The sequence below is a fragment of the Toxotes jaculatrix genome, chromosome 4, assembly GCF_017976425.1.
Source record: "Toxotes jaculatrix isolate fToxJac2 chromosome 4, fToxJac2.pri, whole genome shotgun sequence".
NCBI lineage: Eukaryota > Metazoa > Chordata > Actinopteri > Toxotidae > Toxotes > Toxotes jaculatrix.
In genome coordinates this window covers 9,367,402-9,385,773 of record NC_054397.1, presented here as the reverse complement: position 1 = coordinate 9,385,773, position 18,372 = coordinate 9,367,402, and the positions used below count along the sequence as shown (strand labels likewise).

At 41.1% G+C, this 18,372-nt stretch overlaps 1 protein-coding gene across 2 annotated transcripts in view; it reads left to right on the top strand.

Moving 5' to 3' along the window:
* The window catches only part of cntln (centlein, centrosomal protein), a 78,604-nt gene that overhangs the window by 7,643 nt on the left and 52,589 nt on the right, over positions 1–18,372 (top strand). For both annotated transcript variants that reach the window (XR_005893920.1, XM_041035155.1), the window contains exons 5-10: positions 1,390–1,524; positions 2,435–2,614; positions 4,671–4,804; positions 5,564–5,726; positions 6,344–6,580; positions 13,638–13,775. Coding sequence is in view for 1 of the 2 variants with exons in the window: in XM_041035155.1 (XP_040891089.1) it covers positions 1,390–1,524; positions 2,435–2,614; positions 4,671–4,804; positions 5,564–5,726; positions 6,344–6,580; positions 13,638–13,775 (987 nt within the window). In the remaining variant the exon portion in view is untranslated. The remainder of the gene's footprint in view (positions 1–1,389; positions 1,525–2,434; positions 2,615–4,670; positions 4,805–5,563; positions 5,727–6,343; positions 6,581–13,637; positions 13,776–18,372) is intronic.

Below are 18,372 nucleotides of genomic sequence, written 5' to 3'. Positions count from 1 at the left end.
CTGTGCTGTGTCATCCAACCCTCTGACAGTCATCATCTTATCCATAGTCTTGAGCCATACATACCCAAATAGTGATTAATTGGTTTTTCCTCTTTTGGAGATGTGATGGTCTGCTGAGTCCACACAGGACCTCACACTCCTCAGCTCTCCAACTTTGATGATGGTTTTTTTTCTTCCTGGTCTTTTTTTTTTTTAATTCCACCTCTTTCTCTATATTCTTTCCCTTGCTCTTTTCCATTTTTGTAACATAATTAGCTTTCATTTTTGAACTGCAATGGGAATTTTCAAATGCTAATCTTTCTGTCCTAGACCTTTTAACTTGGCGGAACCCCCCTTTTTTTCTCTTCTATCAATTGAACACTACTGGGGTTCAAATTGTTCTTGCCTACCTCATTATCAACGTTTGAATTTATTTTCTGCTCTCCAGTATAAATCTCTATTAAAGCCCCTCTGTTCGTAGCACGGTGAGCTAGGAGTAGCGAGGAACGCTAAATCCACTATCTGGATATATCGGAGTGATTTCCCTTAACATGGCAATTAATTGCATCCCAGAGCACAGTGTTATTTGAGAAAAGGGTGTACCCACAGAAGGCTGTGGATTTCCAGCCAATGCCAAACCCCAGCTGATGCAGTGTTAAGAGGCCAGCCTCCTACAAAGGCCACAAAGGCTGCCAAAAAATATGAAAAAAATTATTGTACCATTTCTGCTGTCCCCTGGTTTGGTGTACATTGAGAATCATTAAATTGTTCATCATGGAACTTTATGGAGTTTTGTAATTTACTGTGGAATTAAAAAGAGTATCAGTTAGATCTTAATAGTTGAGTGTACATGGTTGCTTTCCATTTAGAGCAGCAACAACAGAAAATTAATTGGCTCCTGTTCTAATAATCAGTTAATCATTTTAAGTATTTTTTCCAAACCAAAATACCAGATATTTGATGGTCCTCAAATGTGAGTATTTGCTTATCCTTGTCTTAACAATATTGTAAACTTAGTAGCTTAGAGTTTTGCATTGTAGTAAAGAAGCAAGACATTTATGGTTAACTCATGATCACTTGTGAAAAAAAACAACCTGCACAATAACTGATTGTGAAAATAATCATTGGTTACATCCCTGTTTCTGTTGCAGCAGTCTCAATGGCTCAAAACAATCCCATTTGTTTTATATTTAACTCTTTTTCTATTTAATATTTACTGATATAGTTTTGAGCAATCAGGTTTAAATTTAAAGCTGGTTCTTTTTATGGACACAATCTAAACCCTATTTTTGATTTGAGATTTCCAATACTTAAATGCATAATATAACCTTTCTCTCTCTTTTTCTTTCTCTTCTTTATCTGTGTCACTCTCTGTTTTTTTTTTGTTTTTTTTCTTACTGTCTGCCACAGAAAGTGACAGGGCGGCAGCAGGAGATTAACAACTTGGTGCAGAGGAAGACGACAGTGGACGAGGAGAATGCCTTAATGAAGAAGGAGCTGACAGCTCTGCGGGAACAACTGGTCAATAAGAATCAGGAACTAAAGGTTGGTGGAACAAATTTTCAGTGGCAGTCTGGGCCTCAGTCAAAAAGTCTCTTTTCTGTGTGGCACTGAACACGACAAGTCCCCCGTGGCTATAGCCACAGGCGTTTGAATCATTTAGAAGAGGAGGAGGATTGCTCAGCCCTCTTGAACACAGTCTCCATGTCTTTGTGTCTTCTCCTCTCGCTTTTCAACCTCGCTCTGTCTCACCCTTTCTTGTTTTTAGCTTTCTTTCTTGCTACTGACAACAGAGAATACTTAACCGGCAGAAAGTGTGTGTGAGAGAGAAAGACGGAGAGAAAGGAAAGCAGGTTGTTAACTTGCAGATAAATACTTAATGACTGCTTCAGTGGGGGAAAGTGAAAAGTGTGCATGTGATGGTGTGGCTTCTCCCTAATTATGCTTAGATGGGACCTGGCTATGATTAATTGATAAAGGAATGGTCCTTACACAGTCTTGGTAAGGTCTCATGGCGAGAAATCGTGGGGGACAGCATCAAAGGAGACCTAGGTTGAGTCTAATGGGTCTTGCAGCAAGCACTATTCTCATTAGGAGCCTGTCATTAAAGCCGACAGACTGGCCCCTGTACCTGCATGAGCCCAGCTCTTGCAGCACGGCTCGGCCCACACCAGCCAACATATGGCCGCGTGGGCCCAGTCATACAGCACAGGTGACCTTGGCCAATCAGCGGACCATGCAGGGGGCTCCAGCAGCAAAGCTGGTCCACTGTTTACATATTCATTTCAGCCTCAACCCCATGGGCTGCTTCTCTTTTTGCATCTCTCAGTCTTTCTTTTTTCATTTTCTCAGTTGGAATCTCTACTTTTTCTCTTTCTCTCCTTTCGTCACTGTTGTTTATTTGGCCCTCATGACCTCTCTCTCTTCTCTTTGGACACACACCTCTCTTATCCAGGAAACGAAGACGGAGTGTAGGAGGAAAGGGGAGGAGGAGCAGCAGGTGGTGCAGGCTCTAGAGGAGGAGAAAGAGGGATTAACTTCCCGCTGCGCCGCCCTGCGAGCTGACCTGGAGGAGAAAGAGAGGCAGGCCAACAGCCAACGAGAACAGGGGGATGCTGCCCAGGCCAGAGTCAAGGTATGAACACGGGGACAAGTCCATTCAGAAACACACACCCACACACAAAGTTGTACAGGAAGGGCCCCGTCCTCTATCTTGTGCACACCTTGAACTCTGTGATCCCTCACACCCTTTCCTCCTCAGCACGTGAATATAAAAGGATCTCTGTAGCGAAGCACACAATTCAAAAATGCAGAGACTATATTCAAAGGAAGGAAAAATTATGATTTAACATGGATGGAGACCAATTTTGCTTCCATTCACCTGATCACTGCAACCAAAGAACCAAAACCTATAAACTGTCGTGACGTAATTTGCATGTGTAGGTGCAAGAATTTGTGGTGGTTGTGTGTGTTCTGTCACTGTTCCAGTCATCATTTTTTATCAATACTTTCCATGGCTGTGGACATGAGAAAAACAGTGACAGCAGTATTGCTGTTAAAACATTCAACCAATCAGATCACAACCGGAGTCCTTGAAGAGTTTTCATTCACATTTCAACCTGCCGCTTTTTGCCATTCCCTTACAAAAATCATTTGTCTGCCAATACTAGAATCTCAGGACACAAGAGCTGCAGAAGAACCTCACATTCTGCCCATCCTCATAGACTAATCATTATGAAACATATTGCTAGTCTAGTCAAATGGGCTCAGACAGAAAGTCTTGTATAAGTCAGGGCTGCAGAGTAATTACACTTGGACGGGATGGAGCCCGGCAACTAGTCTATGCACATCCATCACAGCCTAAGACACTCCACCTGTTCCTCATTTTTACTATCATACATTGATTTGAAAGATGGAGATGGAGAATATGGGTTGTTCTGTGGATACATCATGTCAGTTTGTTTGACACAGCAAAGATTTGTCCAGGAATTTATCATTTAATCCAGTGCATGCATACATGAGGTACACCTATTAAATATATATTGTTTTTTTTTTTTCTCTTAAACACGGGATGGGCAAAATGAAAGAAATAGCTGACAATATAATAGCCCTACAGCTAATAAAAATGAACTTATTCCCCTTATTATGTTCATGTATGTAGAAACTTAAAAAGGTATTAGCTTGACAATGTAATCTATAGCTCAAATAAATTACCATGAAATTCAATCAACAACACAAACAGTCTCATCAAAACTTTAGTCAACTGTGAGGTGTTTTGTCCTCCCAAACAAACACAATTGCTGTTTTATGTACTCTGTTATGACAGTTTTCATTTCCTTTCTTGTAATTACTAATGGCTAATTAATTTTTCATATGGTTAATTCTGGCCCTGTGAAACACTGCTTCTAATTACTTTTAAACTAGGCTTGGGGACCTTTGTGTGTTTGATGCCGAGCAATCTGCGCTGCACTAATGGTTTCTTCTTATTAAGGAAAAGCTGTCACTAACACCTTGTCTACACCTGCTATAGCAGCAGCTACAGTCCTACCTCGATGTCTACATCTTGTCTGTTCAGGCACAGTGCTGCTTTGCACTCAGAAGCGTTTTGACAGTGCCCACAGCCCAATACACATTAAATGTAGTTACTTATGTAAGTTGAAAGAAAACAGACTTGGTGCTTAAAAAGATGCTTTATGTTGCAAAAGAGGGAAATCTCTGTTCCATTAGACTTACAATGCATGAGAAAAACATGTCTGAAGTGTGTCTGCTGTGGACAACTACTTACAGCTAGGGGCTGTGCAATATCCCACATATACTATTTGTCACATTTACACATGAAGCATCTCTAATTCCAGTGCATAGTATGTAAACTCAGCCACACTGGTCTGCAGTGGATTGAGGACTACTTTATGTAAACTCAGCACAAACACATTATGAAGAAAAAAAGCAAAAAGCTGACATAAAAATGCTACTAATAAATATTTAATATTATATGAAAGTGAATATAGTGGACAGAAGTGCAAAAGTAATTAAAACAGAGATGTTTTGATCCTCTTATGTCATCATCAGTGCCACAACTGCTTTTCAGTGTTTTCAGGTGGAATACATTGTGAAAACCCTCTCAAATATCAGATTGTTCCTTTATTTTTCTGAATGTGGTTAAAATTTAAATTGGTACTCTACTTTACCAGGAGCTGGAGGAGGAGCTACATAATGCCTGGCAGGAGTTGTCTAGCTTGCAGAGCTATAGTAGCAGTCTGGCAAGCCAGCTTTCTTCCAAAGAGAGGGAGGTGGCCGCAAAAGAAGGGCAACTCAGTCAGCTTCGGTGAGCCCCACCAACTGTAGCTTTGCCCAGTACATTTCACTGTCTGTTTTCTCCTAACAACCACATCTATATAAGTATTGTTTGGGGTAATATCACAAGTTATAGGAGGTATGGATCTGTCCTGTGTGTACATTTGTGTATAAATCACTTCACATGGGTTACTGTGTGCAGCAGCTAGTATATTGCTCTATGCTGTGAGGCTTGGGGGTGACACAGATTTCTTCCACTCTGGCTCACCTAAAGCCACTTGATAAGCCCTGCATAGTGGATGTGCTTTAAAAGTGGGAGAAAAGGGAAAAGGGCAGGCTTTGGCTAAGCTTTAGTCGATATGATAAAAACTGTGAGAACCGTTGGTGCCTTACTGGTAATCTCAACCCTTTTTAACTACTTTTCTGTTTTAATGCCAGAGGCACTCTGACATGTCAGTCACACCAGGGCTAGAGACCGTTCTTAAGGTTTTAGCTAGGTGATTAAAATGTCCTCCTTAGAGTACAGTTTGTGGTAATTCCATGGGACAGAAAACTAATTTCAGAAATAAACTTTAATGCTGACATGTGTCATTATGTTTAGGGAATTAAGACATTGTTGATAAAAGAGAGAACAAATGTGTCACTGTCCTCGAGTCAATCGAATAAAGTGATATAAAAACAAACATAAATTGTATGTTCAGTGTATTGATGGAGAAAAGAATGTCATTACTGCTCTAGGGCATATAGAGTATGAATTTGTGTAACATGATGCATGTGTGTGTGTGTGTAGTCGTGAGTTCACAGAAGTGCAGACGCTGTATAGACAGAGCACAGAGCACGCGGCAGAGCAGAGCCATCTGATCAAGCAACTGGAAGGACTCAACCTGGACACACAGAGAGTCCTGAGGAACCAAGAGGAGGCCCATACTGCTGACACCACCTCCTATCAGAGGGTACTCACACATGCACACACACACGCCAAACCTCAAACTCATCATTATTATAACCACATTGTTGCACTCCACTAAGGCCTCACCCGCTGTGGTGATTTATTTCCAAGCTAGCTGTAACCTACAATTACTTTACTAGTGCCAGAAAAGAAGGACTTTTCTCACAGTGTCCTGTTACTGTGAATGGGATCTCAACCCACTATCCCTCTGTCTGACGACTGTACCACTGTGCCATACATAGCCCAGCGTGGTGGGGAGCAGGGGGCATGGGGAGAATCTTAGGGCAAGTATTAGTCATAAAACATAAACATTAAGGAACATTTTGGTCTCATTTAATATTTTCTTTTTTTTGTCCTTTTATCCTTCAATTTTTCCTTTTCAGTCTTACTTAGGTGATCTTAGCATATGTTTTTCCTAAACTGTGGAAATAAGAAAACATCCTCATACAAGAAAACTTGTCAGTCTCCATGTCACCTAATCCCACGAGTGATTTTGTCTCATCTTCCTCTATTTGACATCCCATCCCTGGTTGACTTGACCCATTCCCTTACCTTCTCACTTCCCCTCCTACCCTCCATCTGTTTTCCCAACCTTTCTGTCTTATTTGTGCATGTTGACAGCTGTACAAGGAGTTGAGTCAGTGCTACCAGGCCCTCGTGTCTACTGAGGCCAGCCTCCGTCAGAGTCACCAGGAGCTCAGCAGTCAGCTGGCTCAGAAAGACCAACACATCCTGCAACTCCAGGCCCAGCTGCAACAACAACAGCAGCAGGAGCAAATACAACTGCTGCAACAACAGCAGCTACAGGCTCAGCAAACAACCATCTACCCCTCACCCAACAGACAAACCAACTTGAAGGTGAGCAAGTGCATTGCAAGGCCAGGCTAAAAAGTGGTTTTCTATGATGCCTGTTCTGCTGCAGAAGTTGTTGAACTTTGATATGCACTTGTGTGGGAATGGACAACAAAATATGCATGCTTATTGTTCCCTGCATATTATATCTACTCTTTTTCTTACATAATAATCACATTATATTATGATACTTCTGTCAATCACCTGTCTAGAGCTAGTGTCTAATTGTCCTAAAGTACAGAAACGGCAATATGTAGGTGGATTAGTAGGCACAGCAGTAACTGATAAGCCCCAGCATGGCCTGTGGTGGTGGTCTTTAACTGAGAAACACTCTTGATATCAGTCTAGTTCACCCTTGATCTATCCGTCTCTCTTAGCACCAGTGTCTTTCATGTCAGCTATCTGATCTTCTCTCGTTCTCAGTCCAGGGCACACATGCACTCTCTGACTTACTTACTTTATCTATCTTCTTTCTCTCCTCCCACCCAAGTACCTGGAAGTCCTTTTAACTCACTCCGGTCACATAGCAGATAAGGCAGATAAGAGGTGGAGAGAGGTGATTTAATTGGAGCCCAATCATTTTCTCGAAGATGATGTTGGAGTTACAGCTACATCTGTCAGTCAGCAGGGGTTTGACTTTAGCTCACTACCTTTGAACTGTCACCCCAAGGCAATAGAGGATGTATTATAAATTTAACGGTACAGCCACAATTTAAGTGTCCTTTAATAACTCCTAATAACATGGTGATAGGTGTTTCTTGGACCACACAGTGTCAAAGACTTGGTTGCAAATAGTAACAGGTATCTAAATCTTGTACTCTGGAGCCACACAGCCTCATTCCATCAACACTGTAGGGCACTGCATTTGTCGTTATAATGAGCCTCTCAGTCTGTTTACTCTCACACTTTATACTGCGTCCTACTGCAGATAAAACAACTCTGTAGCTGAAGATAATATTTTTGCAGCAGTTGAGTAATTTCAGTGCCTCCACAGACTGTAATTGTTTAATTTGATTGGTTGATAATTTCTGACAGGGCTGTCCCCAGACTGTGGAAGCTAAAAGATATCAGCTCAAATGTTAAGTGAGTTACAATCGCCCTGTCTCACTTAACCCTGTTAATTTAACCAGCGGTGAAGTATAAATGGATCATTTAGTCAGTAATTAAATACAGTACTGCAGTGTTCCCCCAGTAATTAATACTACATTTAGAGAAGATGCAGTTAGTGCTGTGTGTGTAGTGTGGGCATGCGTGCGTATATACATTCATGTATGTAGTGTATGTATGTGTGCGTGTGTTTGTTTTTACCGCGCCAAATATGCACTCTACCTTTTCTCTCTTCCCCAGCCAGGTCAGAATAAAAGAGCATCACACATTTTCAGCCTTGAGAAGTAATTACAAAGATATCATGTATATAACCTGTGCAAGAATTAATGTTAACTTTTGTTTACTGAACACATGTAGCTGCTGTCTGGCTGATTTGTTTATTTAACTTTTTACTTTCTTTAACATCAAAGTGAACCGATCAGCTATCCCAAGGTATAGCGTTCAGTCAGGAGAGCTTTCTGTTTCCCACTCTGTAATTTCACTGACAGGTTGTGCGTATGTGTGTACGTGTGTGTCTGCATGGGTGGGTGTTTGACTAAAGGTGTGTGTATCCGAGCGCATAATCGCAAATTCTGTAACAACTTCCTCCCGAACACCTGTTAAATTCTAATGCTCAGGTTGTTAAAGCAGATTTGATTTTAATTTTAAATGTTTTGGTGGAAGTTACCATTGGAGGTGATCAAAGTGCTGATCACTACGGGAGCACAGGGGGGGAGACGCAGTGCTCATTTGAATATAGACCAGAGCGACGGCTTTGAACACCCCTCCCGTGGTGGTTTTCGGGGGGAGTGGGGGGCATAAAGGCGGAGGGTGGGTGAGAGGAATAACACCCATTGTGTGTTATACTTCCATGCTGTGCACCAAGATTGACTGTCTGTTCTCTCCTGTCTCATGCCAAGTTAACTCTTTACAGGAAGCTTAACAATACTTTACAAAGGCTTAAACATATATGAACAATGTCTGGTGGAGCCAAATTGTTCTTCCTTGCTGTCGGTTGATATGAATAATGCTTTGTTTTTTGGATACTGAGGCACATACAAAGAACATTATTCTTGAACCTAGGTCTTGACTAATGGTTGTTTTTATTATTGACTAACCTGTTGATTGTTTTCATGAATCATAAGTTAGTATATACAGTACTGTAAAATTGCCATTATTTGCTGGAGTGCAAAGTGACATCTTTGAATTCAAATTAGGATATAGGAGAAGCTGGAGACAGAGGGTCTTGTTTTTGCTTGATAAATTACTTCAAGAATAAGTCAGTCAAGAAATGGACTAATTGTTTGAACTCTACTTGTGCTCTGTTTTCAGATGTGTTGTGCACTGTGTATTTGTCTGTGTGCTTGTACTGAAAACAGTGAGCTATCCCCATGTCAGCCAGTAAATGGCCTCATGCCCTCATCCGCTAGCTTTAGGGTCTAGCCGATCATCAGGCACCTGGGTGACCCCCACACACCATGTGATGCAGTCTGGATAAGCTGCCATGTTGAGGAGGTTTGGTCTGCCAGGTTGGGTGGTCACCATCATAATCTAGAGGCAGGGAAGATTAAAACTAGCTAGAGTGAACATTTAATCATTTACAACTATTCCCCTAACTGCATCATTGTATTTATAGTAGTCGAGTGTTTGGCTACTGTCAGAGCTGTGCTGTGATTAAAGACCAACATTAGAATCCATAGCAGACCTCGGGCTTTCTGGAACCTTCACCACAGTAAATGAGTGGTAAGTTGTTAATTGTGTGGGCAGTCATTCAAAGCACTGGTTATTCTCTCATCAGCACTGGAAAGGGAAAATTAACCATGTTCATTCACTCCAGAAAAGTTTCATCCAAACTTTAGAGAATTAAGCCCTTGTGTCTTTTAAATGTTTACTGAAACTTTTTAATTGACAAAAGGCCGGAGCCACAGTGAGAAAAGCACAGATGTAAGTAATGAATTTAATGATTGACTAAATTTAATGATTTAATGATGACTAAATTTAATTTAGCAGCTTCAGGTTCAAGGTCTCTGTATTTTTCATTCTGACTCACTGTCACATTGTCATAGCTTACGAAGACAAAGGCATTGTTAATGTCATAAGTAAAAATAAGTGCTTTCCCTCTTCTTTGAAGAAGGCCTTTTTTCACACTTTTAGATACACTCATTCTCACTGTGTCCTTTTTATTATGGCCCAGCGACCCCACTCACTATGGCACTCCTTAAAAAATTTAAGAATTGTGCACTTGCATCAGCATCTCACTTTCAGTACAGTGTTAAATTGACATTTTTTATTCTTTTATGTTATGGTTTTAGCATATGATAGACACAATGTCGATAACACATAAAAGACCCTCATATGATTATAACCTTAAGCAAAAAAGCAACATCTCCCAAGAGGACCAAGCTTTTTTTTTTTTCTTTTTCCCTTAATAAATTGATAGAAGCCCACATGCTGCATTTCCCTTGGCTTGTTGCAATGGTTTTTAACATCTGCTTCTGGCTTGTTATTTATGTTAACCAATATAAACACTTTTAGATGTATAATTAAAGTGCTAGTTACAAACACATGTGCGCATAAATACACCCACCGTTTTGCCGGGTCACGTTTGACTTAGGTGAGGCGTTTCTTTTGATCATCATCATCATTAATAGCAACCATCAAGTGAAAACGATGGAACCATAATGCTACAAAGAAACATGGAAATTAATTTTTCAACCAAGAGCTAAACAAACAGAATGGAGTCAGCCAGAAGGGTCTTTTGTGTATTTTATACAACTCAACTTTTCAATGTCTATGAGCTTTCATTGGACGTTAGAACAGTACAAGGATGGAGGAAATTACAATAGAAAAAAGAAGCATGGCTTGCAGCCTGTATAGGATACTTACCTCGACTGTTCATCAGGGCAATTTTAGTCTTCTCTGCTGATGTTCAGGAGAATGTGATGAAGAGCTTGTATTAGTCATATATTTCTGAGTTATCTTCACAGCGGTCTTGTTTTGACTCTGACTGCTACCTTCGTTTGTTTTCCATCTGAAGTGCCACTCCTATAGCTCAATTGTCAGGACCTCGCTAAGAGCATGTTAAAAATTTATTGCAACCTGCTACTACTATTTACGTGTGCCTCTTCCCTTCAGATAAATCAGTAAGCCTTCTTATGCGAAAACATTATGTCAAGGTTATAAATTCAAATAATACTTAAAAATGACCAAAAATTCCGTTAAAAAATTCTGATAAATATTTTATGACTTACAGTGCTATTTTTGACATCCACTCATCTTGTGTATGCCGAGCGTGTTATTAGTAAATAGTGTTGTCAACATTAGTTTGTGTATCAGTGTGTGTTTGGAACTGTGCCATGTCCAGGGCCAGAAACATACTAATGACATGGACTCCAGTGGTGTGTTTTACCAGCTCAACTGCTCTCATTAGATGAGAACCTCTGCGTAGCACAGCTCGCCTCATTAATGAAGCACAGCCATGTGCCGCTGCAGATACATGCACTCACTCGCACAAGCACATACACCCGGGTCAAACAGACTGTGTGGGAGGACTCAGGGCTGTGTATGCACACACAAAAACATACACGTACCCTACATCCTACTCACTGTGCGTTGTCCTTCTATGAAGTCCCTCTTCACTGCGCTACCAGTTAACACACACACACGCTCATAAATAAATGCACACACATTCTTTGAAGAATCACCATCTTGAATACAAAATGCACTTGGCCTGGTTGGGGGGAATGCACCTTGTAGTCCTCACTTCTTAGACCTATCCAATCACTATCATGTCCCTGCACAGATGTGCATAAATGTGATTGTGTAAGTACGTATTTGTGTTGCTTCTAGCTGTGTGTGTGTGTCTGTCTCCCTGTCTGTCTGTCTGTGTGTGTGTGTCTGTGTGAGTGTTTCAGGGGCCCCTCCTGATTATAGCTGCTCCATAATTAACAGTGATCAGATTTGTTTTGTGGCATAAATGGTGCATGTGTACAACATTAGGCCTGGCAAGTCTCATTTCACATTCAGCTCAAGGGCTCGGCAGCAGACGGGTCACGAGCTTCAGGGAGCACAATCACAAGCCTCGCTCCATATGGTCCTGCCTGCCGCATCCTCACCAGCGAGGGCCACGAGTGCCAGACAAGTTCCCCCAAGAACCTAATCGTGTTCAGTAATTACCAAGACCGGCTTTTCTCTTTTTTTCTCCTTCCCTCCCTCAGCTTCGCCCCCAATCTCTTGCTCTTTTTCTCACTGCACCTGCATGCTCTCTTCTTCTCTCTCAATCTGATGCTCTCTCCCCGCCCGTTGCGTTCACTAAGCTGCTTGTATTATGTTTGTTTTCCCTTTTACATCTTTGCTGCTTTACAGCAGCAGTTTTCCTGTTTGTTTTTTTCAGTTTTTTGCTGGATGAAAATCAGGTTGGGGATGAGAGAAATTGTGTAAGGAAAAAAACTCAGACACTCCCACATCAGTTAATTTCTAAATTGCTTTATGTGGCTGATGCCGAAAAATCCAGTCCGTCCTCCTGACTGCCTGGAAATTATGAATAATTGTAACAGATGCGCCAATATGGCCGGCCTCCAATAAACGAGGCCCCAGATAATTTGACCAACCCCGTTTGACAGGCCAATTTAATAAAACATGAACAAAATCTTCCTCACTAATAATTTATCATCCCCTCTCCTCCCCTTTGGTTAAAGTTGATTACCCTGGCAGTTAACAAGGTCACGCCCAGATGCCAGGTTTCTGATAATGCAATCAGGACTTGTTGGAAAAAAGGTGATGACATCCTGTGCGGTTTTCTTCACTACCTGGCCTCCCAGTACGGCACAGTTGCGAAGGCCTCTGTTTGTCAAAAGCCTTCGATTTGATGTGTTGAGTAGAGACGCAGTTGAAAGCAGCAGGTGAGGCTGTTTTTGCTTCACACCTTTATATTAAGGATTAGGTGTGGATATAGAGTAAGGTGATGAAGTCAAGAGGTATGTGTGTGAGTGTTAACATCAAGATAAAGGACCTAGGCATCAACTAGTTTTACATAAAATGTATGTACATGTCCATTGACTATGGAGTGCACGTGAATGCATCTTGTACTTCAAAGCTACCATTTCTTTGCACATCATGCTGAAGGGCCATATGAACTGTTTATGACAGCAGTGGTGAAGTGTAAAGATTGAATTTCATATTTAAATGACACGGACATTAGAAAATAAATACTTGCACAGTTTCGTAATAGGAATGAACATGTGTGGGAGTATGTGTGCATCACAGCCTGCTCCTCTGTGGGTGGGCCCTCTCCTTTATCCTTGTCCCTTTTGAGTTTGTTTTGGTAGTCCCCGCTGTGTGCTGAGGTGTGCAGATGCTGCAAGACCCTGGCTAATAGACACTGATAAATAGATGGGCCATGATAGCATACACACTACAGCGCTGGAGGTGGTACATCACTGTCCCACTTCCACATGACACAATTGTTTGTTGACCTCAGCTCAAATGTAAAGTACACATCAAATGTAAGGTAGACTAGGATGCAAAGGTCAGTCTACTGAGCATATATATATTAATACTGTAAATTTTTTGTTCTGTTGCACCAGAGCTGGCAACATTGCATTATGGTCCCTTGAGATGACCAGTTTACCTCTGGTCATCTCAAGGGACCAGAATGCAATGACGCTTATCAAACTGGCCTTTTCAGCCTATTTCTCCCTGTATATATTATAATTTGTAATCATAAAATAGAAAGTATATAAAGCAGCTCGCTTGCTCGTCACTTTTCCTGCAGATTAAAAACTGAGGTGAGATGAGGTTAGACAACTTATCTTGTCTATATTATAACCGCACTTTGTAATTAAAATTGTATTTTGTCTAAACTATCCATGTTATTTTTTTTAACACATTTATTTCTTTTTCCTTCTACCTTTCTTATATTCTCACTGACAAACAGACACACACACTCTGACATCTTTTTGTTTTTTTCTTCTTACAGGTGGTGTCAGAGCAGGCTGATATTGCAGCACAGAGGTCTAGCCCTAACTCTGAACAGGCCCCCACCCGAGGCTCAGATCCCAGGCCAGAGGACAAGACCCTTCAACGCAGATCCACCAGTTCCGTCAGAAGACAGCAGGTAGATTAGCACACACTACCGCCAATTATGTCAAAGGCAGCTCGTGGGGGCTAACATGCCCACACTTATCCATTACCACTTTGCTCAGATCAGATCAAAGCCATAGAGGGGGAATATAAAGGACATGGTCTGTTGAGAATCATGTGATTTATCAGACCTTGCTTCTGCCAACCTTTGTCCTGAACTCCACAACGCACACACACACACACAGATGCCCCTCCTACTGTGACCAGGCCGGCGTGTGCTGCTGGTTTCACGCATGCCTTGGGCTCAGGCACTGGCTAATTTACCGCTTCAGCAGTACATTATGAACAAGAAAGAAGCTTTTGATCTTCTCAGTATTCCACTCATAAGTTTGGCAGGACATGTTTCTAGATGGCCTCACTCACTGTAAAGCTGGCCTGGAGACACATTGTTTGATTTATACCGCTGTCCTCATTATAGCTTCAGTGGAAGTGCCTTTTTTCTGGCAGTTTATACATGTAATGTAATTATATTGTACAAAATAAATAAATAGTATTGATATCATTTGATGTGCCTCCCTTTTCTGGGGGCTCTGCTGTCTTTGCCCTCTGGACACACACACACATACACATCTGTATGTTGTTATACACCTACTGTTAATTATTAAGAAATGTGCCAATTTTGATCTTAGTGCCGATACTTTAAATCAGGGACTGTAATGCATTTTTCACCCAATACATTTTTGAAACCTTATTAGGCTGAATTAAAACATGAATCATAGTTGGATTTATAAAAGTGTAAATCAGTGTGTTTAACACATTGTGCATGCATTGCCCTTTTCAAGAAGAATCTATCAAAATGGTCTGTGAAACTAAGATAACCTGCAGTAAAGTTTGAACCATTTCAGCACCATTACATACCTGAGTATAAACTCAGTTATGATGACAAAAGTCTGTATTGATACGACACGTATCCCTCCTCCTTCTCATTACTTGGGCTCAGCATGGTGTGCTATTTCACAGATGACGCAAAAAGACCATAAATAAGGGCACCTCTGTCGCACTTTGGCAGGCCTGTTCCTCACTTGATGTAATGCTGTAGTTATTTTTGCCCCTGACCACACACACAAATACATCTGTTGCATACACATACACATTTACAAATCAAATTTTAATAATGCTGCATGATCATAATGCAGCAGCTTCGTCAACATTTATGAAAAAAGATTTGAGCCCCACAGAGGTTTATTCAGAATGTAAATTTTAATATATCCTGCTCACATGGAACAATTAGACTAAAAAATGCATTTGGTGAATGTTTGTTGAAATCAATATATATATTTTTTATTCAGTAATAGAATTTGTATGACACAATTTCAAATGAAAAATTGGGTAGGATTGACAGTAGAATAGCTTCAAATTTATAATTGTTTATAACTGAATCAAATGAAAGTTTCACAGTGCAGTTTGATTATGAACACTTTCTACTACAAAGGCGTCATGTCTATACTGTAAAGCTGCTAGGAGTGAACTAACATTCTTCTCTCAGCCAGCCCCCATCCACGTGGCTCAGTGTCATGTTCATCTCTTTAGCCAATACTTGAATCTCTCTCTCTCCTCGCTGAGTCAAAAGAGCTGTAAAAATTGTTATAAACATCATATAAACTTCTTAAATCAAGTTAAACCTTGCTGTTTTTAAAAACATGCAAACATTTTGAGCAGTTGTTGTTGTTGCTGCTTGATATCCAAATATGATGATGCTCCGAGGAAGCCATAAACCTGGTATGCTTCATTTCACTCCATTTAAACAATAATACCAGACTGCAAGGTCAAAAGCTGATGAAATGAGCCTTCTGTGCGGCCCACTGTTACCACCTAGGACACAATTTGCAGCTCTTTCAGCAAGTGCCTAAAGTGAAATGTGATTATTGGCTGAGGCGACAAGCAGTTCACAGTGGTACATTGCTTGCAGTTTGCTACATACAGTAGGTGTCAAACTGACACTGGCCATTTTGTAAAAGGCAGGTGCTTTGTTTTTGTCTCCAAAAGAAATAGAGGTATGTGTCCCTGTATTTGAGTGAAGAAAGTTCACTTGGAACTGGGAAGCCTGATCTGAAAGAATGTATATAAGTGAATCAACTGATAAATGATTAACAAAAGTTAAGTTTATAAATATCAGTTCTATTGCCAGCCATTTGGAGTTTTGCCAAATATTTATTTAACAAATGATTTATTTCAGTGGCCCTGTTCAAAAAGTTTGCACTTTTCACTTTTTCAAAGCATTTTGTTTGTGAGCTTGCTTCCTTGTAAGAACTATTCCACACCATGTTGTTTACCCACAACATTCAGTTCTCAGGTCACTGGCGCTTATATTAGTCTGTTGGTTTGCAGTGTCTCTTGGTCTTTAGAATTTTTATGCTGCTTTTAATAAATTTTTTGTCTGTGTGTGATAAATTTGTTGTACATTTGCTTTGTGTTTATGGATGCACCCATGTGTTTGCATGTCAGCGTAAGTTTCCATCTATCTATAGTATGTATGTGTCTTGTCCTGTGCATGTGTACATGTGTACAACTTTCCTATTCATCCGGGAACCTGAACAAGTTCAGCTTTGAGAGCTCCAGACACACACATAACGCTGCTGCAATCATAAAGGAGCCCATTGATGACAGTGACCCCTCTCTCTGGGAGATGGAGAGAGAGAGGGTGGAGGAGAGGTGAAAGGAGGAGGGAAGCAGTCGATGAAATGTTTCTTCTTTGCTCCACAGCCAGTGACACTGACCCCTCAGTAAATAAGAGTTTTACTCTTGCTTGAAGACAGACTCTGTTTAGATACCGGCCTCTCTCCTCATTTCCCTCTTACTATATGCCCTCCGCCCCTCCATCTGCATTGCACTCTCATGTTTACAGAGCCATTACAGGGTGCTATGCGCAGGTCAGGTCATGGCCGCCAACCAGCTGCCGAGCTGAGGTAGACAGCGGGCACATCTTTCTTCTGCTTTTTATCTTTTAGGCCTGTCTTGTGGAACATTAACAACAATGTCACAACATAGAGCTTCCCACATAAACAGAAGGCATTCATGTGTCTTCTGGACCTGCAGCAGACAGGCGTGCAACTGGACCAGAGAGAACATCTGCAGCAAATCTCAGTCATTTGTCAGTGTCACTGTGTCATCTTCCTCTGTACCCAATGTAATTTCTCTACTCTAATTCTCACATACAGAGGGATCATGATAGAATATTCAGCTCATTATTGAATAAATTATCCCCAGGATGTATTTCTACCTGCGAAGCTGTTTAGACTTAATCCTCAATAAGTCATACTTCATAGTTGGTCATCTTTACTTTTAATCCTAGGCGTTTGATTTGGTTGATTTGGATTCCCCTTTTGGCCCCTGTGCTTCCCCCTTGTACATGCAAGCTAAGCCAGTTGGCCAGCCACACATCAGGAATATGCAGATCAATCTGCTAATTAGTTACATAGAGTCATTAAGACTGAGTTAGAACACATGGTTGGCACCCATGCAGGCGTGATAGCAGAACCGGGCACACCAGGCCACTGGAGTCAACAGTAGCCCCAGGGCACATTCCCAAACACACTTGCATGCATCTAAATTTTTGTCATAAACGATTTTACAAACATGTATGTTGTAGTGATAAATTTAGCATGTTTTCACTAGTCTAGGGATATTAATGTTCGCTTGAAGTTTTTAACTATTTTTTCTTAATATGTATAATATATAATAATATTTTAGTGATGTTTTTGAAACGCTTTTTCTGTGATTGATGTGCAGTATTTGCTTTTTGCAGCTGACTCTTTTCACGGTTACTGGTGAAGTTCCTGTGCCAGGATTCAGCAGTTGTCCGGCTGCTTTCCATGTCATTGTTTCATGACAACTTTTGATCTTGAGTTTAGTATTATTGTGTCAGAAATCATTTTTTAATGTCTTCTTTAGCCTTACACAACTTTGGCTGCACTTTGAACAAACTCTCTAAGTTGCTCTTGTACTGTTGCATTTCTGACACCCTAGGCCCTCAAGACATGTTTGCTGCCAGTGAGACATTTTGAAATCAAAACAGGGACCTGTATTATTAAAACACACTTGCCACTACCTCTGGTAGCCACAGGTGTTACCAAACGAGCCAGCACTGACATCTTTAGTTTTATAATTTTAATGGGCTACAAAAGCTTGTAACAGCTATCAGAACAGTTTTGACAGAGGAGGCTTATTGATCCACTATCCTATCATGAACTTCCTCACTCCACCACCCCTCCTCTCGCTGTACTCCTCATCCACTTCTGCCCAAGGACTGTTGTGCGTTTAGTCACATTGCATATTTTAGCCTGCCATCTGGTCAGCCCTGCCTGGCACTGCAGGGGGCCTCCTATCCTCTCATATTCATATTCCACTAGCATATTGTTCCCACTGCTTTTCTGCAGCGCAGCCCCAGCAATTCTCCAGTTCTTTATTTATTTCAACAGAAGAGGCTGGCTAGCAAACTGCACCCCCCTCCTAATCGGCGGCTCTTCCAGTTGTCCTATCAAGTGTAACCTGGAGGCCCCTAGTAGAGCAATTAGAGCGGCCTCCCTGCCCACCTCTTGTAATGAAGCCCAGCACATTCTGGAATCTATAGC